At 41.0% G+C, this 23376-nt stretch overlaps 1 protein-coding gene across 2 annotated transcripts in view; it reads right to left on the reverse strand.

Annotated features, from left to right (window-relative positions):
• FGD3 (FYVE, RhoGEF and PH domain containing 3) overlaps nt 1-23376 on the reverse strand; it is a 206689-nt gene that overhangs the window by 22202 nt on the left and 161111 nt on the right. For both annotated transcript variants that reach the window (XM_075938919.2, XM_089781188.1), the window contains 8 exons: nt 21728-21866; nt 19557-19615; nt 14677-14823; nt 13792-13884; nt 12304-12383; nt 11845-11875; nt 11055-11156; nt 5731-5793 (listed from right to left, as the gene is read on the reverse strand). In XM_075938919.2, coding sequence (XP_075795034.2) covers nt 5731-5793; nt 11055-11156; nt 11845-11875; nt 12304-12383; nt 13792-13884; nt 14677-14823; nt 19557-19615; nt 21728-21866 — 714 coding nt within the window. The remainder of the gene's footprint in view (nt 1-5730; nt 5794-11054; nt 11157-11844; nt 11876-12303; nt 12384-13791; nt 13885-14676; nt 14824-19556; nt 19616-21727; nt 21867-23376) is intronic.

Here is a 23376-nt window from a genome sequence, read left to right on the forward strand (position 1 = left end):
AGATACTCTATTTTCGTTATGGAGTTGATATTGGCATTCCAGCCATCAATTTAGGGGGAAGATGCAAGCAGTAATGTCACAATAATGCAGCTGTGTTTTCATCTTTTGTTATGCCCACAGCAGTCTGAATGAGCCAACAGTACCAGACACAGAATGAACACCTTACAGATTACATGGAGACACACACACACACACACACACACACACACACACACACACACACACACACACACACACACACACACAGTTATTCCTCAAAGAGCTGGGCACCATTAGAAGAGGTAAGTTCACAAGGCCTGCATGAGTGAGCCACCTGCCCAAATGATTACATCTTCAGAAAGCTGAAGTCTTTCAGAAGAGGAGAAGGATTCCAGAGGTTTGGGAATTCAGAGAGGGGAGCAAGTACATAAAAGCAGAGGTTTCCAGTTTGGGGTCTCTTCTAGTTCTAGTATTCTATGATTCTATACCCTATAGAGAAAACTGACTTAAGGTACGAAACTCCAGCTATGTGAACAACTTAGCTGGAATCAATGTACCTTAAGTTAAATTATTGCACGGTCTACACAAGTGGGGATCGATGGAGGAAATTCTCCTGCTGACTTTCCTTACTCATCTTATCCAGGGTAGGGTAACGGAGTCAACTGGAGAGCAATCTGCAGTCCATTTAGCAGGTCTTCACTAGATCCACTAAATGGACCACTGGTGAATCGATCTCAAAACATCAATACCTGCAATAGTGTAGATGTACCCTTAATTCCACTCACTTTGTTCTCCCTTGCCCTAAGTGCACCCATCATCCCACTCCTCCCAAGACCTACTCCTCTTCTTGAGAAGGACATTGCTGACTTGTAAGTCTTCTGATGCCTCTAACTGACCCTCTGTTCTGATATTCTTTGGGGGCAGTGGAAAGCAGAATACCAGTCAACAGTGCTACATGAACTACCCTGACTGCAAGGATATTAAATTATCTGACTGACAGTGAGCTGTAGTTCAGTCCAAAACTAGTAAAAGCTACCCCCTCATTTTTAAATGCGTTTGTCTTTTCAGTTTTGTTTGTCTCCTTCCTGCTTCAAGGGCAAACCTTTACAGAGGTACAGATGATGATTTGCAATTAAATTTTATGGAGCGCAATGATACAGATTTGCTCATTTAAGGAAAATGTCTTGAGCTCTCTTTAAACACACATTTACAGCTGCCCAGAACAGAGAGCATGTCTTCTCTAACACAGCTCAAATGTGGTGCTGCACTTCACAGGTAGCTAACCTGACACTGTCACAACTAAAACATGTACAGATGCCTTCAATGACTATTACTTGAGTTTCATTTCAGACTATATCAGACCTTCTCAAAGTAAGGCATACAATTAAGGAGACATGGCATATTTTCCCTAATCAGCATGAGTTTAAATAGCATCTTTTTTCCCCCAGCATTTCTACCCCATTCATTTCTGATGGGTTTCTTTTACAGCTTTACTCCTGGAGTTAATGCTAATTAAATGTTTAGGAGACTGAATTTCCTTTCATCTGCTGGAGAATTAACTTTCCTTAGCACTTCATCATTGGTTAATTACATTTTGAAAAGTTTTATATTGTTACAATTTGCACTAAAAGATTGTGGTGCTCATACATGCCCTTGCGGCTTCATTGCTGTAAATGGGGTTGCATGGGGTGTAACTGAGGGAAAAACTTGGCCTTGTGAGTTAAATTACTGGAAAGTAATTTTAAAGAATAGTGTAAGATCAACACTACGTCTACCTGATAGTATGCATCAACAGGAATAGATATCATGTAATAACTGCAGTTAGGAGAAACAACTGCTTAAAATTCCTCACTATACATTACCTTACTTCAGCGGGAAGTCAGCTGATTGATTTGGAATGCACTGGGTAGCTCCCTAATAAATGAGATGATAATAATGTGCATTTCCATAGTATAAAAAAGAGGAAGCTGCCAGGAAGGTATTTTCCATTAAATGCCTCAACTTTGAAACCTAGTTCCCTCTTCATCTAAAATAGTCAGAATCGGTTGACCTTCATGACTAGGTTTTGGGTGAGATTAATTTTTTTTTATGATTGTATTTAATGTATGGCAAAGGGGCCTAAAGCCCATGACAAGAACCTAAAACCTTAAAAATAATTTAAAAGCCTTCCATTCAAAGATCTAAACACTTAATAAATATTAATTAAGCTCTGTAATGCCCCTCTGAGGTCCATATTTAAAAGGAGCAAACTGAGGTACAGAAATGTCAAGTGACTTAATGTCATGCAGTTGTTCAGCATCAGTAATGGGGACAGAGCCAAAGAGACTTCGCTTTTAGGTCTGTTTTAAGTACTGAATTACATTGAGTAAGACTGTCTATCCATTCCACAGAGCAGAGGTCACACAGTAAGCAGCGCCATCTACTGCTAATTACACACTGCCTGAAGAGAGTTCCTCACAAGTCAAGAGTGTTTTGAATAATGCATGTGTTCTAGTTGCCAGATCCTAATTGTCATAGCTCCATTTACCAGCTGAGTCTCTTTTGTTTGGGCAAATGAAATAATTATGTTTGTTCAGAAAGGACCTAGCCAAAGGGGGGCCTGACCCTGGTGGGACCTTTTGATGTCACTATGTATATAGAACAACAATAATGTTCAACTTTCCTCATGCAAACAATCCTCCTGATGTCAGTGAGACTGCTTACAAAGTTAATCGCACGTGGAATTTTTTGGAGGATCAAGGCCTAAGAATTGCTTTCTCAAACAGGGATGTTTTGACCACTAACCTGCTTTGATTCTACAGCTCTCTCACATTTTCAGAATTTTGCTGTCCAGTTAAAATTTTCATTGCAGTTTTGAATTTTCATAAAAAAGGAAGACCCTTTTAATGATTACACTTTGGGACTACTCATGCTTTAAAGCTAAGCATATGCATAAGTGTGTGCAGGATCAGTGGGGGAAAAATGAAAAAAACAGACATTGTTAGTGAACTTTTGTAGTCTCCTTCACTTCAGAAGGAGGGAGAAAAGCCAAGAGAATTCACCATAGCATTGAGGAATGAAAAGGGGTTAGGGGATTCTCTCTTTCTGTAATTTCATTATTTTCTTGTTATTTTTTCCTCTTTTTTATCTAGCCTAGTATTTAAAATATAAACACCTAGACTGGCCACGGAAGTTATATGCAGGGGTTTAAATTGATAATCAGGAGCTCATAGAGACAGATGCATGAACAACAGAGGGATTTCCAAGGTCATTTCCCATTTTTAATGGGCTACATATTTTCCATGTGAAAACTACCTGTTCATACACATGGGCGCACTCACCCCTTCATCATGAGTTGTTAAAAATGTGTTGAGTAAAGTGAAATGGAGTTACCTCACATTAAATAGTATGCTTTAGACTTTGTAATGCTGCAGGGATTTTTTTGAGATATAATTTAGATATAAATTAGATTTAGCCAATTTCTGTATGTGTGTAGGATTGCTTGTAAGACATTTATATGAACTATTAAGAATTGTAGGTTAGATATGAAATCACGTATATAAAAGTGTAATTAGCACTGTATGTTGCTTATAAGCAATTACCATAATGTACGCTTGTTGCATTTCTTCCACTATTTCTTTATTGTCTGGTTATGCTAATACATAGTACATTTCAAATAAATCTAATTTTTCTTCATATTTCTTCATTAAGTTGAGCCAAACATAGAAGGGAGATATTAGTTTGCTGACCACCACTACCACCAAGTGGTTTACTTGCATAAGCTTAAAGTAGTATAAACGTACTTCCTCTTACACAAATACTGGGCTGATTCTTAACAGGTGGGACAATTAAAATCAAATATGACCTAAGGCTGTGACATGCAGCACAGTTCATGAAGATGTTACTCTTCAGTCACATGACTGTACTAAAATACAGCAAAATGTGAAACATTTAGATAAGAGAGGAACATTATAAGGCTTATAAGGCTGAGAAAAAATGGATTTTTTCATCATCTCAAATATGTTATTTAAATTCAGGGGTTTTTAAGTGTTATTTTTCTTTAATATATAATTTTGGAAGATTATTAAGTAAATCAAGATATACAATTCAAATCTGTTGTTACACAAATCTGTATTAAAATTAATTAGACTCAAATATGTATTGAGACTTTTCACTAAATATAAATTTTGTGCAAACATTTGGTTATGAAACATGAAAACAAGAGAAATGTTTACATTTTTTAAAACTGAAATTGAAACAAACAAATATTTTTCAATAATATTTGCAACCCAAACATTGCACCTCCGAATGTGTGATTAAGTATAAAGAAAAACAGAAGTATCCTGCGACTTTCACTGTTTATCAGGGAAAGGCAGAATATGACTAAATATAAACACTGAGAAGACTATGAGCTTCCAAAAAGTCTTTCATTTGTAATAGATTATGTGCTGATAGTGGTACAGTACGGAATTATGCACTTAAATAATGACTTTAAATTGAATGATAATTATCTGTATCAGTTCCCCTTATCTGGTGTTGCATCAACACTGACCTATACAAAACGGTTAACCCTTTGCTTACTGATTTCTGAAAGTAGGATGTGTTTCCTGGGCAGAACTCTTAACAACGCTCCAATCACAACAAAGAATCTTGAAGAATCATCCTATTAAGTGTGTTCCTGGTCTGATTCTGTACATATGTAGGAGCTGGACCACAGAAGGCCTGCTAGCGATAGGGAGTAAATGGGGGGAAGGAGGACAGATGCCATGCAGCATCTCACATCAGCTTCCAGAAAGGGACAACAAGGACTGTTTAGGTTCCACTTCTAAAACCTATCTTCTACTACACAAATGGATGGAAGGAGACAGGGGCACAATGTGAGGCTGCCTTGAGACTACCTTATACGCACTGGATAAATAATTACAGCCCTGTGCGGATATAAAATTTTGTATCTGTATCCGGAAAAATGAGGAACAGATATCTGCACCCACATCCATGGATTAAAGACCACTCCTGACCATTCCACAAGAAACTGGGATAAATTTTGGCAAGGCCCCATGCTATTGACGGTAGTCATGCAGTATCTAAGATCCTTCCCAAAGATGTAAGATTCCGGCAGGCTGTCTTAGAGGGGAGGGAAGAGAGTACTAAAGAGAGAACATAATAAGCACACCAACCCTAGAGTAGGAGTGCTGAAATGATTCAGCAGCCTACATCAAAAGGCTCTGAGGCCTGTGTTGAAAGTGTTATAAAAAATATTTGGCTTGCACTGTACCCAATCTTCCAGGGTATTAAAGAACCAACCTTTTCACCACCCCACACTGTCAGCAGAAATAAATTAGAAACATACTATGGGTTAATTATTTCTCAATTTCAACTTCTGAGCTCACATTCAATTATACAGTTGCAAACACATATACTGTACTTGAAATTTGTCAATGACTGTATAACAATAACAACACTAAATGGGGAAAATAACCAGAGTTCTAAAAACAACCCTGAGAAAAATCATGTCATCCAGTCTATGTTCACACAGTATATGGTGAGTTTAGCCTGAACTAAATGGTCAAATTTAGAGCTGATATAAATGTTGGTGTAAGCTCAACTTCAGCAAATGAGTGCTTGTGGGTATAACTTACACACACATGGTGAAGGAGGGGCAGGATTGGGGGAAGAAAACAACGAGCAGCAGAGTTTGAGAAGGTGCAGTACTTTCTCCTGTTTGTTTTTAAAATCTGCCTAAACAAGAACGTTAATCACACAAGTACTTACCCCTCCAGATGCACTGAAGCCATCTGCTCCTGGCATAGATTCTACAGAACTTGTGCTTACTATCTGAAGGAAAAGAAAACAACAAAGAACATTTCAATATGTAAATTACACTTAAATTATTTTAATTATTAAAATAAAAAAACATGAAATAATGTACTTGCAACCCCTTATTTGTTCTGGCTATAAATATGTGTTAATTGCATGTGTATTCAACTACTCTGGAATATTCAGCTGGCAATAAAGTGGGTGACTTTGCAGATGGCAATGAATTACAGAGGCCTGTTTCCACATTCGGAAACATGCATGTATGCTATAAACACCTAAGACAGAACACCTCAAACAGAAAAGAAGTTTTGGGTTACAAAAAGGGGCAGATTTTCAAATTTCACTGCTACATTGATTCTTGTAACACAAACCAATAGCAAAGCAGTTTGTGCAGTCATCAGAGTTCTAAGATGGCAGTGTAACTCTTTGGTACAGATTTCACCCATTTAAGTGTTTATATAACTGATTCCTTTAAAGACATTCCAGGAAAAATGTGAGCATATGTACATGGTTAATTTAATTAAGCTAAAAATTTCAAGTAAAAAACACTCTGGACATAATACTCCAGTCTGTAACAAAGGAGATTTAGGTTAGATAGTAGGTGACAAAAGACAAACACAAAGCAAAAAACCTAACCATAAGGATAGTGAAACTCTGGAATCGGCTTCCAAGGGAGGCTCTGGAATCCCTATCACTGAAGGTTTAAGAACAGAGTAGACAAATACCCGCCAAGGATCATCTAGGGCAAGGGTAGGCAATATGCAGCCCATGGGCCGGAAGTAGCTCACCCAGGTTAGCAACTGGTGGCTGTCAAATGCTTTACACCTGCAAGTCTGCAGGCATAGGCACCCGCAGCTCCTGTTGGCCATAGATCACCATTCCCAGCCAATGGGAACTGAGGGAAGTGGTGATCCAGTCTGCACTACTTCCCGCACCCCTCCCCCCCTGCCAAAAAAAGGGCAATCTGCGGGCACTGGGAGCTGAGAGAGGCTACACCTGCAGACTTGCAGGTAAGTAAAACATTTGGCAGATATGCAGGTAAATAAAGTGTCCAGGGGCCCACCGGGTCTAGCCCTGGTGAACTGCATCTGGCCCACCGGCCACTTATTGCTGACCCCTGGTCTAGATATACCTACTACTTCTTCAGGATGGATAGATTGACTTGAGACGACCTATTGGCATCGCTTTCTAGCCCTACTTTTCTATAAACACAAGCCTGATGCTGAGAGATTCAGAGTACCCATATCTGTCGCTACCATAGTGGAAAATGCTCTGCATCTCAGAAGATTAGGCCCTATTTATCATTAAGTCCCTATTATACCCATATGCCATTCATATCACCGACTTCAACATATATAATAGAATGCATGGCTCTACTGATCGTGGATCACAGCTATAGGTCCAGAGTAGGGATGTTAAATAGCAGTTAGGAAGCTAATCGAGTAGTTGATGGAATTTTCATCGACTACTCAATTAGTTGACAAGGGGGGGTCTGCTGTGCCTCTGCTTTTTAAATATAGTTAGAGCCACCATGCTCTCACTGCATTTAAAAAGCAGAGCTACAGCGGTCTGGGACTGGGTGCAAGCTGAGACAGCTAAGTCCCAGCTCCCACCTGGTTCCAGACACTGCGCCTGACGGCTCTTACCACATTTAAAAATCAGAGGCGCAGTGTCTGGGACCCAGTGCGAGCTAGGACTCCTCAGTCCTGGCTCGCACTGTTTCCCCCATTGCACCTCTGCCTCCCCTGCCCCCTTGGCAGAGTTGGTGCTGGGAGGAACCGGCTCCTGCACGCCCACCTTGCTGTTTCTGATACAGAGGTTCAATTCTCTCTGTGGGGCATTACAGGTTCAGTTCCCTCCGTAGGCAATACACTAGCACTGAAAGAGCTGCTAAATTTGAAGTCTAGTTGTAACCCTTTTTATGCTAACACAACTGAACAACTGCTGAGAACAAACATTGTAAGGCAAATAGCAGCCAACAGAGTATCCATGTGTTTTAGATCAATGTAAACCTAGAATGGTAGATTTGCATTACTCCAGAAGAAGCTGAAAGAGGGATTATACCTACTTAGGAGGATGCAACATATGCTGACCTCTCCATACACAACCAGCTACATTGTATTCTGCAGAGAGGGGCAACACTACTGTCTTTGAAGACAACACACTCACTTAGTACTGTAAGAAGTGAAAGCAGAAAAAAAACGTATTATAGGAACTCTATCAAATCGGCTAAGAAGCAACACTGGTGAGTCCCAAGGGAAGGAGGATGAAGCCTGTGACACAAGGCCTCGACAGAGTATGTATAGCAGGGAGAGGGAATAAAGGTGGGAGGGATGTGAGCTTTGACAGAGATGTGGTGAATGCCATCCAGGTGGGGAAAATCCTGTGGGGGAGGTAGATACAGGATCCATGCAGTTTCCAGTACAATGTCATTTGGCAGCTGATATGTGCTGGTCACATAGGTTCCCCATCAGTATTTTAACTGCAACTTACAACATTCTATCTAGATGTCTCCATTCCAACACACCTCTCCCATGTTCTCTGGTGAGAAGGACGCTATGAAAAAAATGTTACCTTCCCAGAAATAAATATTTGTATCATCCTTCCTACTGGAAAATGTACATGTGCTCCTGCCAATTTGGAGTCCCTAGTTATGTCCCTTAAGTTACTTTTAAAATGCTACATTCAACATTTGTAAAATCTGTCCTATGAGGATGATCATTTTTCATCCGTCTACATGACTCCACCAGAGAATCATTATGTTAACATGATCCAGAAGGGCTTAACTAATTGCAGGACAGGACTAATGCTGGAATTCAGCTTCTGGACCCTGGGAGTTCCCTGCTTGTACTGAAATTAGCTTCTCAGTATAACAGGAAGCAAGGCTCTTCCTTAGCTTACTTCAACCATTGCATTCTTCCCACCCCTTGAGGGTCACTAGGCTTTTATGAATCTATAGGGAAAAGTCATTTTGTTTGGGAATGCATTTATATTATTTAACAAGAAGAGACATTTATGTAGCCTTGCAGATGGGGACTGAAACCGGCCCCTCACCCCACTACCACCATGTATGTTCTCTTATCAAAAGAAGATTCTGCAAAGGAATCTCAAGTAACTCCTTTGAAACACTGATGTTGCTCTTATATTGGGACTGGAGAGGAGAAATAACTGGTCAATAACCAGGCTGAATCTTCACTCACTCAGCAAATCTTTTCTAAAGTGTGAATTCAGGGGAGGTGACAGGATCTCATGACTGCCAATTCAGCACAAATAGTGGCTGCCCAGATCCTAGTGTGGGGAATCTCAACATACTTTAGATCTTCCCCTGAGCTTGCTGGATTCAAAACTCATTTTACCCTGACAGATAAGCAAACGAGCTACTCCAATGTACTGCACTGAACAATGGATCACAACAGAAGTCACACCACTTGGGAGCCGATATAAATATAAATTATAGCCAGTCAGAATGTAGCCATTCTTATCATATGAAGTGAGGATAATATTTCATCTATTTTTCACTTTAATGCATTCTGATCTGTCTAATATCTCATGATGATGGCAAACTTACTTAATATACCTACACTGGGATGAAATTGCTGTTCTGAGATTGCTCTCGGCATTTATCCAGTTTTATGAATTTATAGTATCAATTTCAGCTCTTTTTAACTGATAACAATTTATTGGGCATTCAGCTTGACATCAAAGTTGATCATCTGATCTTCCAAAAATACTGGTGAGCGAGCTGGTATGGAGGAAATTAATGGGCATATTGCATTCACCTCTCAGGTGAGAAATGAACCACATTTCTTTCCTGTTTGTCTTTTTAAGAACTGCTAGTGTATGAGCACGTGGCTACCTCGTGTTCAAAATTTCAAAGTAAACTGGAGTTTAAGAAACAGATATAATTATGAAGAAAACAATTATTCTTAAGTGGACATGTAAAGTCGGCTGGTTAATTTGGCCATTAACAAGAAGATGCTCTATCTGAACTCTTGTGATTTGAAGGCAGCACTGTGGAACCTAAATGTTAGCTTACGGAGTTCAGGTTTCCCTCCCTTTCCTCCCCCCCAATTTTTTCTGAGTTTAAATGGTACACTACTAAATGATTAATAATTTGGAGCTACTTTGTGTCTCTCGACTGGTGCGTGAAAAGAACTCTCTCCTCCCTGTTCAGCATGGAAGGGAGGGCACATCCATTCCCACTGCACCACTGATTCACCTCTGGGACTTGTGGAGACCTCTCTATGTGGTTCAGGGGCCATGCTGGGATCAGAGGTCTACATTACATTCCTCAGGCCCTGGGGAAGTTACTTCCCAGAAGTAACGCTGCTGCATGGAACTGTGCTGCTTCTTCTGCAGAATGTCCCTCAGGGGCACCCAGGCAGCCTATGAAAGGTGAGTCCCTGAAAAAGGAGGCTGCAGTGGATCGGCACTTCAAGGAAATTGGGTGGGACAGACCTGGACTTCCTGCTCTGAGATCTGCCTGTCCCGAGGGCAGGCCCCATGACCCCAAGTGTCAGTTCTGCTTGCAATACTCATGAACATTTTCCATTTCAGAGGCTCTTTCTATTTTTTTTAACTGACCCAGGCCTTGGTCTTTATCATCGTCCATTTCAAGTGACTGCCTGCAACCAATTCTCAGAATGACCATCCCCCTTATGGGAAAGTCCTACAGAATTTAAAAGGGAATAACCCTTATAAAAATAAAGACAGACACTGTTCTTAAAATGTGCAGCATTTGAGAGGGGTGATTTTATAGATATTTCTGAACAATCATAGAAAATTCTATGGCTAGGATCTACATAACATTTTTATTAATGTTTTTAAGATGGTGTCATTAAGAACTGCTACAAAAGTTATTTTTCTGTTAAATTCTGTATTACTTCTTTGTATACAGCTTGGAAGAAACTCCCAATAAAATGTCTCGCTCCAAAAAAGGGAATGTGCAAAACCACCCAGCTGCACAAACTTCATTCCAAACAGCCAACCACTCAGAATATTGAAGAATTACACCTGTTATGCCAAATGAGCTACTAGTCTGGAAAACGTGACTGATAGGTCCCTGCATTGAATTACCCTGGGTAATTTTATTTTGTTCTTGCATGGCTGGATAACCATGACTGATATAAATTTGAGGGTCAGAAAAATGGGTGTGAACTGCATAACAATGTAATATAGAACTATAATGTTTAAAAAAGTTAAATATATAGGAGTTCGGGGCAAAGTTGGCGAAAATACTGACAAAAATGAAGACAGGTAGAATTATCATTTATACTTACTGAAGAATCTGGAAGATGCTCATCTTCTTGAGAAAAAGAACTATTGAAAGCTCTAAATGTTTCACTGTTCTGTTTGTGTTTTTCAATTGTTGCTTCAATGACCTAAAAAAATGCCAGGGAAAGACAAAAGCATGGCTCACAAATGGTGTCCTGGAAATCTTCTGGTTTAGGAAAACTAGCAGAATCTTTGCTAACTAAACTAGCTGTCACAATCCTTTGTTTTTACAAGATTTTTAGTCTTCTATCAGTCTTCCACTTGCAAGGTACATACTAACTAATCTCAGAAACCAGGGTCTTCTCTTGTGGCTGGTGGAGCTGACTTCTCCTAACTGTATTTAGGGATTGCTGTCCTCATTTTAGAGATAACAAATGGTCTGTTAGCACTTTACAGACTAACAAAACCTGCAGATGGGATCATGAAGAAGTGGGCTATGTCCAATAAAGCTCATGATCCCATCTACATATTTTGTTAGTCTATAAAGTGCTAACAGACCATTTCTTGTTTTTTAAGTTTATCCTGTACAGACTAATTTGGCTACCCCCTGAAGCTCATTTTAGAGATCAGAGACTGTGGCAGAGAGACAAAGTGGGATCACACAAAGCCAGACAGCAAAGTCAGTGGCAAAGCCAGGATCAGAATGCAGGACTTCCTTCACCATACTAAGCCCTCCAGGTCACTCTGCCTTATTTCTTACATGCAACTTCCATTTGTTCATAAACCAAATGTGATAATGTAAACTAAATCGGGTTCATGGGGCTATCTGAAGTATAGCAACGTTTTTATATTAACCTGAATCCATTCTCTCTTCTCCTCTTCTGTCCTATAAAAATAAAAGACAAGACATATTTGCTGTATAAATTTAGTATTTTACAAAATTAGTATTTTCAGTATGTCAGAATATTGATATTCTCATGGTTTTGCTTCCAGCAACAATTTTAACTTTTACACCAGCTATCTTATGAACATTCATAACGCCAGTCTTAAATAATAATTTCCAAACGGCATGACATGGTGCTGGAATTTGATCTACCAGCCCATTATAAGTTGTTTGTTTAATAATGAATGCAAATCAATGTTGCACTTTAATATACTATGACTGAACAGCAAAATATTACCTGTAGTGTAATTAATCATGCTTGTTATTGATTTTGTGGTCTAAAAGTAGGCCATTCTAGCATAGATCTGTCCCTAGCTCAGAAATAAAGCATGCCTTCGCCCAGAGGATGGAAGGCAGAAGAAAAACCATACCTAGCTTGGAGTTCCAAGGATCTCTTTTTTCCTGTTATCGAAAATGTATGAGATACATTTTGCTTGACAATTTCCTGGACCTGGAAAAAGCAGTTGATAGTTTATATTCTTCATTATAACTATTCCCAAACACCACATTCAACCCTCTAAATATCTAAGCTGGGGTGACTACCAAAAGTAATAAGGCAGAAAGCTTCAAATGACTGAGGAATTCTTTTCCTTCTTATTACATATTGTTTGTATTGAGGGGGTGCCTGGAGGAGCCCCAATCATGGAACCAGACTCCAATGTGTGAGGTGTTATACAAATACAGGGCAAGATCTGATCTCATCCCCCAAAAAGTTTACATTCTAAGTTGGGTGCGGTCAAGATTTTGCCAATTCCTTGCTCCTTCCCATCATCCCACACCCATTTATGCAGGAGGGGCAGGAGCAGCTATGGGCATTACTTGCTTCATGGTGCTCAAAGTTCCACATGATCGGGTTTTGTCTACACCACCCGCTGGACTGATGGGCAGCGATCGATCCAGCGGGCTTTGATTTATTCCATCTGGTATAGATGCAATAAATCTACTGCTGAGTGCTCTCCCACTGACTTCGGTACTCCACCAGAACATGAAGCACAGACAAAGTCAACAGCAGAGCATCAGCCACACCACAGTAAGTAGATCGACGTACATTGACTTCAGCTGCATTATTCAAATAGCTGAAGTTGCATAACTTAGATTGATGGCCCCTGGCTGTGTAGACTAGGCCTAAGTAAGAGCTTACAATTTAGACATTTGTAATGAGCTACTATATCTTCTCTCAGGTTTGAATGGCAATATGGTAAAGGAGTGATATCCTGTATTTTACAATAATGTACAGGATGCCCCGTTCCCACTTAATACTAGCCATGGTTATTGGCAAGTCTATGGTATGTATGTTTTCTCACACTCTGAACTTTTGACCACACGATGAAATATATCAATAGGTTAGCACAGAAAATATGCAGTACAATATTTGTATTTATGAGGTAACAGAGGAAATAAATCTGAATGTTAAATTCTGTCATACTTCTGCCAAGAGTGTAGGAAAATAGTGTACCAGCTCACAGATGGCTGAGCTAATCCACAGACACCAGCATTTACTGGTATATCTTTTGAGGATACTAAATTAGTTTTGATTCCCTGGCAACATAGCCCTTACGTCTTGAAGTTTGAGTTCACTTCCAAACCAAACCCCAAGTTGAAGAGTGCAAAAGCTGACTGCTCTGACACCATCAACTTAATCAGAGTGACACTGTCACTGAAATCCTAGCTCCCCAGGGTGACCGAATTAGCTAATGGACTGGCACAGGCAGATAATTCTGTGAGGAAGTCTAGCTGCCTTACAGTCAGAAGTCTTCAAAACTTCCAGCCATGACTGGCATCAGGCACAATGCCAATGCACCACTGCCCTTTGGACTAGAGAGATGAACTGTGATTAAGCGCAAAAAGTAGTTACCAACCTGCAAGCCTGCAATGTCCATCTTTTCTCGAACACTGAACTTCTGGCCTATCAGTCTCAATTTTGGCACACAGTATAACACCATGCTGTTAAACTGCAATGAAGAAAAGGTATATAACTAGATAATCTATAAAAGAAAGGATCCACATTTTGATTGCAAAGTGTCATGACTCGGGGCTCTGATTCTCATAATAAAATGCTGCTAACACCCAGTAAAGCCTGTTTTTACACTGGATGCTTCAGAGCAGTGGTTGGCGAGCTGTGGCCCATGGACCCCCTGGCTACCCCCTCCCCCATGTGCCTCTCACACACAGGGGAACTGGAGCCCCAAACTTCCTGTTCCTCCCCCTCCCTCTCAGCACTTTCACAGCACCATGAATCCGCTGATTCGTGCTCTGTTTCTTCTCTTCCCCATCCCTCCCAGAGCTGGAACAGATGTGAACAGCTGATTTGCAGCGTTCCAGCTCTGGGAGGGAGGGGCAGGAGCAGGAATGGAGCATGAATCAGGTGATTCACACGCTCTGAAAGTGCTGGGAGGGAGGGAGGAAAGGAGGGAGGGAGAAGGAGGAGCAGGTAAGTGCAGGGTTCCGGTGCCCCAGTTTGCAAGAGGCACATGGAGGAGGAGGGGCTGCTGTGGCCCACTGAGGTGAAGGAGGGCCACTCATGCAGCCCACCCACTATTTGTGGTTGCCTATCCCTGCTTTAGAGAGTTAGTCACACATCAACTGAAGAAAGAAAATTCTAAGGAGATACCCATAGTGGAGAAGGGCACGTGGGGAAGGGCTGGCCTTTGCGTTTTGGACCGTGATCAGAGAGAGGGAAGGAGAGAATGTTTCACAGCAATAACACTGAATACATGAGTGTGACAAATCAGCAAGAAACTCACCAGAAACAAGTACCTATCCTGAGCTGTGCCGTTCTTAGCGGACAGTTTCTGGATTTGGCCTTCTTTAATGAGTTCATTGGCTGGGTTAACAATATCCTCTTCGCCCCCAAGTCGCTCATACACTTCTAACAGCTTGTGCATCTTTTCCTGTAAGTGCAGAAGGTAATGTCTATCTAAGCAGCAATTTTTTAAAGAAATTATTTTACTTGTCTGTTACTCAAAATATTTGTGTTGGTACTATCCAAATGAGAATGGAAACAAATACAGTATGGAGGAGGATGAAAAGATTTGCCTTCAAAAATAGACTGCTGTTCCATACCCTTCAATGGTTTCACTTCTCTACTTTGTTTATTTCATCTCATTCTTTGCTAGAAATATAACAACTGCATATTCCAGTTATTTGAAAATATCTGGATGTTTTTGGATCTTTCCTATACAATATTAAATACATATCAGGGAAAGCAACAATGTGAATCCAGTATAGTCAATAATGAGTGAACCAGTAGCATGCTGTGAGCAGCTGGAGTTCCTGCCTTGCTCCTACTTTCAAATCATCTTTATACAAAAGGATTTCAAAACCTGGTTACAAAGGGAGACAGCTGAACTGGAAATGATTTGCAATTTCAATACTATCAATTTAGGATTGAATAAGGATCTCAATTAGTTAACGCATGACAAAGACAATTTCCTCTGTCTGGATAATCACATCTCCACACAAAATGCTGTGAATATCCACTGCCATCCTCACTTGATCAGCTTCATTAATACAAGCAATGTCTTCCTTAGATCATTCCTGCTTCTGTAACCTCCACTCCAACTGATGAAGTGGGTTTTACCCACAAAAGCTTATGCTCTAATAAATATGTTAGACTCTAAGGCTACATCTACACTGCTAGTTTTTGTGGCAGAAAATATGCTAATGAGGGATTCATTAGCATAAGTCGTGATCTCATTAGCATATTTTCTGCTGTTTCTTTTTGCGCAAGGGGTGTTTGCGCAAAAAGAAGCAGTGTAGCCGCTTCCGTTTTGCACAAAAACCACGTTTTGAGCAAGATCCTTATGCCTCTCCAGGATCTTGTGCAAAATGGGGTTTTTGCGCAAAACGGAAGTGGCTACACTGCTTATTTTTGTGCAAACACCATTGTGCAAAAAGAAACAGCAGAAAATATGCTAATGATATCACAACTTATGCTAATGAATCCCTCATTAGCATATTTTCTGCCACAAAAACTCGCAGTATAGATGAAGCCTAAGGTGCAACAGGACTCTTCTTTCTTGAGTTTGGCTTTAATGGTAACCCACAATAATACAATATAAATTTCAGTCTAAGTTTTCCTCCCAAAACTTGGCTATGCTTGTGTTTCCATGCATGAGTTCTTCTAGTCCAGCCCTCAGTTTCCTCTGTCTCAGATCAGTACTCTAGCCTCTTGTATTCTCATTAGCGCCAACAAGATGCACCTGACAGCACTATGCACATAATTTTATTCTGCATTGTTTGCAAGGCTGTAGACAGAGGTAGGCAACCTGAGACCCGAGGGCCACATACAGCCCACTGGGGTTCTATGTGTGACCCACGAGACATCTTCTTGACTGCTGCCTCTGCACAAAGTTGTCAGATTCTGCTGGTTTTCATCTGCATAGTTTTCCAAACTTAAAGCAAGGGCACATGGCAGTGCGGACCCTCTATTGTGCAAGAAAGCTCTGATGGCCATTTTAGCCATAGGGGTTTCTTGTGCAAGAAATCCCTGCTGAACATCCAAACTGCCCTCTTACACAAGAGAGCTTACACTGGTTAGAAAAGAGCATAGCTCGTGTGCAAGACGCCCTCTCTTCCCATGCCGTACTCTAAATTTTCTTGTGCAAGAGCAGGCGGGCAGTGTGGATGCTCTGTGGGTTCTTGCGCAAGAACGGCTGTACTTGCTCAAGAAGCCGTGAATGTAGACGTAGCCTTAGAGGGGACACTTCCCCCAGTCTCTCTGCCCCCGAGTTAATGTCACACACATTGGGTTAATTCAATTGTAGGATAGTTGCATGAGGGGGGTTTGGTGGGGGCCAAACTAATCCCTGTTGGTAGGAGGATGGTGGGAAAAGTCCTTCGAGAGGGGTGACATGACACCTTTTACTTCTGGTCATGTGTCCATCTTGCCCTGAACGTGTTACCTCTATAGGCCTGGTTAACGGGGGTCAGAGGGCATGGTTAACGGGGGTTGGGGGCGTGATTAACAGGGGTCAGGGGGTGTGGCTAATGGGGCACCACCAAAAATTACACAAACCTGCCTCCCCTGAAGATGCTGTAGTAACTTGAACTAAGATATGTCCACTCCAGCTACACTATTCACATAGCTGGAATTGTGTACCTTAGTTTGATATTGCCCCCTAGCATAGACCTGGCCTTGGTGTTAGCTCAGGCAAATCCTGTTAACTGCAGAGAAACTCACTGCCTAAAATGGGAATTTGCAGGATAAAAATTGATTAAAACTGAGTAAGGACCTCAGGGTCAGTCCAGCTACAATAGGGTGGAATAAAAGAAAAGACCCTGCCCCAGATCTCATTGCAGACCACTTGGAGTTGAGAAGAGCATCTCCCTGATAGTTGCATTATTCCTTTAGATTTCTATATAGTACCCACTGCTGTGGAAATGGGGTGGTTGCTCCATATACAGGATGTAATGAAGGTCTATAAAATATGCTTCTCCAGTATGAGCAGCAAGTACTTGGTGTTTGTGGCCCTGGAGTAGAGTGAGACAAACAACAGCATGCAGGTCACATATGGCCTGTGAGATCCTTCTGCCCAATCCCCGAGTTCCTAAGCCCCTGACCCTCCCTTTACCTTTACCCACAGCCTCAGCTTACCACACTACCTCCAGGCAGCACAGTCAGAGGGAGGGAAGCAGGGGGGCTGAATAAAGGACTGGGGCACAGTCCTCCATACTACTGCAGAACCCTGATGTGACCCTCAGGCCAAAACATTTGCCCATCCCTGCCCTAGAACCTAGTGACATAGTTGCAAAATCTGTTAAACATCAGTGTTTGGGGGGTTTCAGCAGTGAACTAGTCACAGTTGCAAAGTTGATAACATTTTTACCAAAAGCGAAGAAAGAACAGAATTCCAACAGAAATAGATGGGTCCTAAACCAATTGTTATCTACACATGTGAAACAGCAGCTGTTTACTTCCAAGAAGAAAAAAGATCTGATGGTGTCTGAGGGATGGAGGAAGTGGGGGGGTCTGATAATGTGTCTGTCAGCCACGCTCACAAGAGGAAGCTACAACTAATTCCTCTAGTTTGCACGGAATGTGGTACAAATGTGTTATTCAACACACTGTCTTTGAGAATTATTTTACTCAAAGCAACAAGAGCGTGGGGAAAATTTAGAGAATGCCCAATATATAGATGGGAAAAATAGAAACCGTATTGTAAGGCAACCTGAAATGAAAAATGTATTACAAATTATGCAGGGTGAAAATTTATTCAGTAATTCTGAGTGTTTCTCCAAACATTTCTGTGTAAAAACAACCTATAAAAGAGAGGATAATATGCCTTTTATAAAATAAAAGACGGTTTCTAGAGATCACCTTACTGTTTCGTGGAATACTACGGGCCTGATTTTGAAAGCAACAATGAGGCTACATCCACAAACAATCCATAGGCACAAACAGCAACATTTATTATTTTAGATCTATTATATATCCATGTGTGAATACACAAAAGCATGCACAATCTCCCCAAACTTATTTTTATCATGTGCAGAATTGTTAGTGCACAAACAAGTCTGTGAGGCCTCCCTGAGGTCCCAATGAAATATAATCCTATGTTTTAAAAGGTAGATTTTATAAAATCTTCTCTAGTTGTGGCTTCCCAACTTGAGATACACAGGACTACATTTTCAAAAGTGATGTCTGCAACTTTGAATGTGCATGCTAGATATTGTTATGCACATGAAGACCAGACACGAATAACGAGTCTTTGAACACCCCAAAAATTACACGTGAGAAATTGCAGACACACTTTATGTAGAACTGGTCAAAAAGATTTCTAGTTTCAACATTTTTCAATGAAACACAAAGACCTTTTTTCCAATTATTTCTTCCTCATCTTCCCCACATTCCTTAGTCACTTCTGTTTGGAGACTAGTATGAGATATTTCTAACTGTCCATGTGGTTAACCAGTGGCATAAATTGCTTAAGGAGATGGTGGAAATCTCCATTATTGAAGTTTTTAAGAGTAGCCTAGACCATGTCTTCACTAAACGGAAAATCAATGCTGCTGTGATCAATCTTTTGGAGCTCAATTTATCATGACTAGTTAAGACTCACTAAATCAAACTCAGAGAGTGCCCCCGTCAGAGGCTGGTACTCCTGCTTCTGCAAGGAATAAGGGAAGCCAACAGAAGCATTTGTTCCCATCAGCCTCCTGCTGTGGGAACAGCGGGGAAAACTTGAAACAAGGTATGTTGACTCCAGCTATGTAATGAATGTAGCTGGAGTTGCATATCTTGAGTCAACCTTCCCTTTTAGTATAGGCCTGGCCTCAGACAAACACCTGTCAGGAATGGTCTAGATAAAAAAAAATTCCTGCCATGAGTGCAGGTACTAGACTAGTTGATCTCTCAAGGTCCTTTCCAGTCCTATGATTCTATTATTTGAAAACTTGGCACACAAAAATTTCAGTGTGCGGTAACAATGGGCAAAAGCATTTTTGGGAAATAGGTACAAGGCTCCCCAATTTCTATTTAAGTCTGCTCTAACTTATTTGAAATATTTCCCCAGAACTAAAGCCTTTCTTTAATGGAGGATGTGGCAAGGAGATAATAATTTACTAAATCAAGGACCTGAGTTAATGGATCACATCATGATTCCATTACACAATTTCTACTTACCATCTTTCGGATGGCTGCATTTGAATGGTTTGCTGCTGTAGAAATGAGCTCCAGCGATTCTGCAATAAAGGTGGCAGCAGTTATACATTATATCAGTTAATAGCACAATTTTTATTTTCCTGAAATGTACATAAGATTTCCTGAGACTGTCCCTCCATCTGCTGTTCACATCACTGAGCCTGCCTACTGCCCTCTGGGGCACCCACCATTCTGTCCTACTGGGCCAGGAACTCTGGTCTCCCTCAGCCAAGGTACAAAGTTAGGACAACAGACCCTCAGCAGAGCAACACACATGCAAACCAGCCCAGCTCTTGGAGGCTTAGTTACAATACTGTTGACAACACACAGGAACACAACCCCAAAAGGAACCCAACCCCCCCAAAAATCTGTCTTACTCTGTATAAAAGTTTTATACAGAGAAACCTTATGAGCTCACCCTCTTTATTAATGAGAGAGATTCACAATGGTTGCTTCCCTGTTTCCCTCAGGTAACAATTATTTATGCTGGGCTTGATAATAAACAAGTGTTTCTATTAAGTATAAAAATAGGATTTAAATGATTGCAAGTAAAAACAAACAGATCAAAATAAGTTATTAAGCTGAAATAAATAAATACACCAGCTAATCCTAATACACTAAGAAACAGGTTACATACGAATTCTTATCCTAACAGTCATTCTAATTATTTCTTTCACAAGCTAGGCAACCACCTAGCTTGGGCCCAATCCTTCCCCCCTGTTCAGTCTTAGATGATTCCAACAGGCATCTTGGGTGGCAAGAAGGGGTCTCTTGGTGTCTGGCCACTCTGCTTTGGTTTGGTTCCCCCCTTCTTTTATATCCCTTTTGCCCAGGGCGAGAATTCTTTGTGTTCAGTTCAAGTAATTCTCACCTTGAGAGGAAAAGTACCAGCACCAAAATGGGTTCTAGCATCAGGTGGCATGGTTACATGTCTTTGTAGGACTAACCACAATCTGGACTTATAGGAAAAATAAAGCCATTCACAAGTCACTGACCTCGTTACTCAACCATTAAGTTCTTAAAGTATCACTAATGGTTTTTATTATAACATCTGAACTAATAAAACAGGTTCCCCCTTAATATTTCTAACTTCACATATAAGAACAATATGTGTACACAAATAGGATATACAGATTCAGCGGATTAAAGCTTTTTAAATGACATACATCACATAAAGCATCTTTGAGCCATGCATATTAATAATCATAAAGCATGAGGGGAGGGGCAGACAGTTCACTTCCACTGCAAAAGACCTGCTGAATACTGCATGTCCCTGAATTAAATGAAGCTTTGTAAGCATTGATACAGAGGATCACATTCGCATGTTTAGCAGGTATGTAAATGAAATTTCATCTTATCCTGCTCTACTTACAAGTCCAGACAAGAAACAAAACAGCACGTAAGGGGCAACAATGACAATTTTAGGAACAATTTACAGTTCACACCATACTCTAGGCATTTCTTGAGATGATTCCAAGCTGTTACAAAATCAGCAAAATTCTTCTTCCCTCCCAATCTTGATATCATATGGCATGAATCCCTAGAAAATACTTACATTTCAGACAAATTGTTTTACTCCATCAAGCCACCACAAATACAATTGAAAGAAGGAATGTTAAAATGCAGGTTATTGGCTAACTGTATAACCACTGAAAAAATTCAGCGGTTACACAGTTACACGCACACTCAGCACGGGGCAGCAGCCATATCCCTAGGAACCAATGTGTGCCAGGAGCCAGCCGCCCCACTCACCACCTCCATCCTGCTCTGCTGTCTCTGATACAAAGGCAGCTGTGCAGGGCATCAGCTGGCTCCCCAGGAATTGAGCCAGGAGCTGCGTCTAGCAGTTTGGATAACTGATAAGCTCATACTACACTCTTACATCCCTAACTGAAAGTCCTGTGTCTCTGGTATAGACTACAGTATTCTGTCATTGCTTATTTGGTGAAGTTGTCCTGATTTCCAGACCAGTGATTTGCATCTAGCACAGCTTCTCTGCAACTTTCCAACAGATAATTCAGTTCAATATGTCTACAAGGGCCTCATGTACTGTCAACAATATTTGAACTTTGAAGTCAAGCCTACACAAAAACATGATTCTTTCCAACAACATGGTCCACATTCACGATGCAGGTCATAGAAGGTACACTTACTTTCAGCATCTTTCCTGTCTGGAGATTCTTCTGGAAGTTTCTTTAGATAATCCTTTAGAAGAAGCTCATAGCGAGGAATTCTCTGCACGGGTTCAAGCATATGATGCTGCAATGTCAAATTCCCACACACATCCTGTTTCTGTAACCCAGAGAAAACAATTATGCAAGGATTATAGTATTTCTTTGTATGTTTGTTTTTAAATTGAAACTGCAATTAAAAAAATCACAATTTCTACCCACGTAAATAAAGGGACATTGTCAATCTAAAAATTAAGTGTTTAATGCAGATAGTTGGCCCTAGCATCTCTACCATAAATTTACATAATTTTACATTCTCCCATTTTTTATAAAAAATTTCTCCTCTCTTGCTGTGTGCAAGACTTTTTGAAAGTCCCTTATTAGAACTTGGTCCTAAATGGAATAAGAAACCATATGGTTAATGCAATAAATACAGGACTACACAAATACCTCTTTTTTTAAATTAGCATTTACTGTTCAAACAGCACAGAGACGGAAAATAAAAGTCAAAATATAAGTCACATATAAGCTTTGAAAGCATAACATAGCAGTCACTGTTTTACTTGACCATGTCTGTGATTGGTTTAAAGACTGAGCATGTAAGCTTCCGATAATCTGGCACCTTTAGGACCCAGGGGGTGCCGGATTATCAAATATGCTGGACCATCGGAAGGGGGGGCTATGAGGGGTCTCGGGTGGAGTGGGGGGGATGCGCCCCTCAGTGCTGCAGGACCAACCCGGCAGCACCCCAGCTGCTCTGCCCCAGACTTCCCCAAGTCAGCCGCTGCTGAAACTGACCAGCAGTTTCACCAGCGGCTGAATCGGGGAAGCCGGGGGCAGAACAGCTCCAATTGTCCGGCTGCCCGGAGCACTTCCAGGTTCCAGATGGTGCTGGACCATCAGGAATGCCGGACCACTGAATGCCGGACCACTGGTGTTTTACTGTACTTTATTAAATGTCCATGTTAGTCTGCATCTGCAAAAACAACAAGGAGTCTTGTGGCACCTTAAAGACAAACAGATTTATTTGGGCATAAGATTTTGTGGGCAAAGACCTGCTTTATCAGATGCATTGGAGTGGAAATTACAGAGATAGGGATATATATCTAGCACGTGAAAAGGGAGTTACCTTATCAAGTGACGAACCAGTATTAACTAGGCCAGGGGCGGCCAACCCATTTAACAAAGAGAGCCAAAACAGCGGCGGAAAAAATGTGAAGGGGGGGCAAGCCCCCCGAGAACAGAATTGTGGAACAAAAACAAAAAAATTGTTAAAAAAATTTTTTTTTAAAAAGGAGGCTGCCCTCCAGGGTGCCATTTTGAAAACTCTGCAACTCTGACTCGGTAAGCACAGGGGAGCTGGGGGCTGGGGACGATTGGGGGGGAGGGACGCGGGAGTGGTTTTGCGAGCCTCTCTTTTGGGGGGCAAGAGCTGCATGCGACTCGCGAGCCGCGGGTTGGCCACGGCTGAACTAGGTCAATTCAGTCAGGGTGGATGTGGCTCACTCCCAACAGCAGATGAGGATATATGAATACCAAGAAAGGGAAAGTTGCTTTTGCAGAGGGCCTGCCATTCCCAGTGCCTATTCAAACCCAGATTAATCGAGTCAAGTCTGCAAATGAATTGCAGC

Source organism: Pelodiscus sinensis, chromosome 11 (genome assembly GCF_052426305.1).
Source record: "Pelodiscus sinensis isolate ZL-2025 chromosome 11, ASM5242630v1, whole genome shotgun sequence".
NCBI lineage: Eukaryota > Metazoa > Chordata > Testudines > Trionychidae > Pelodiscus > Pelodiscus sinensis.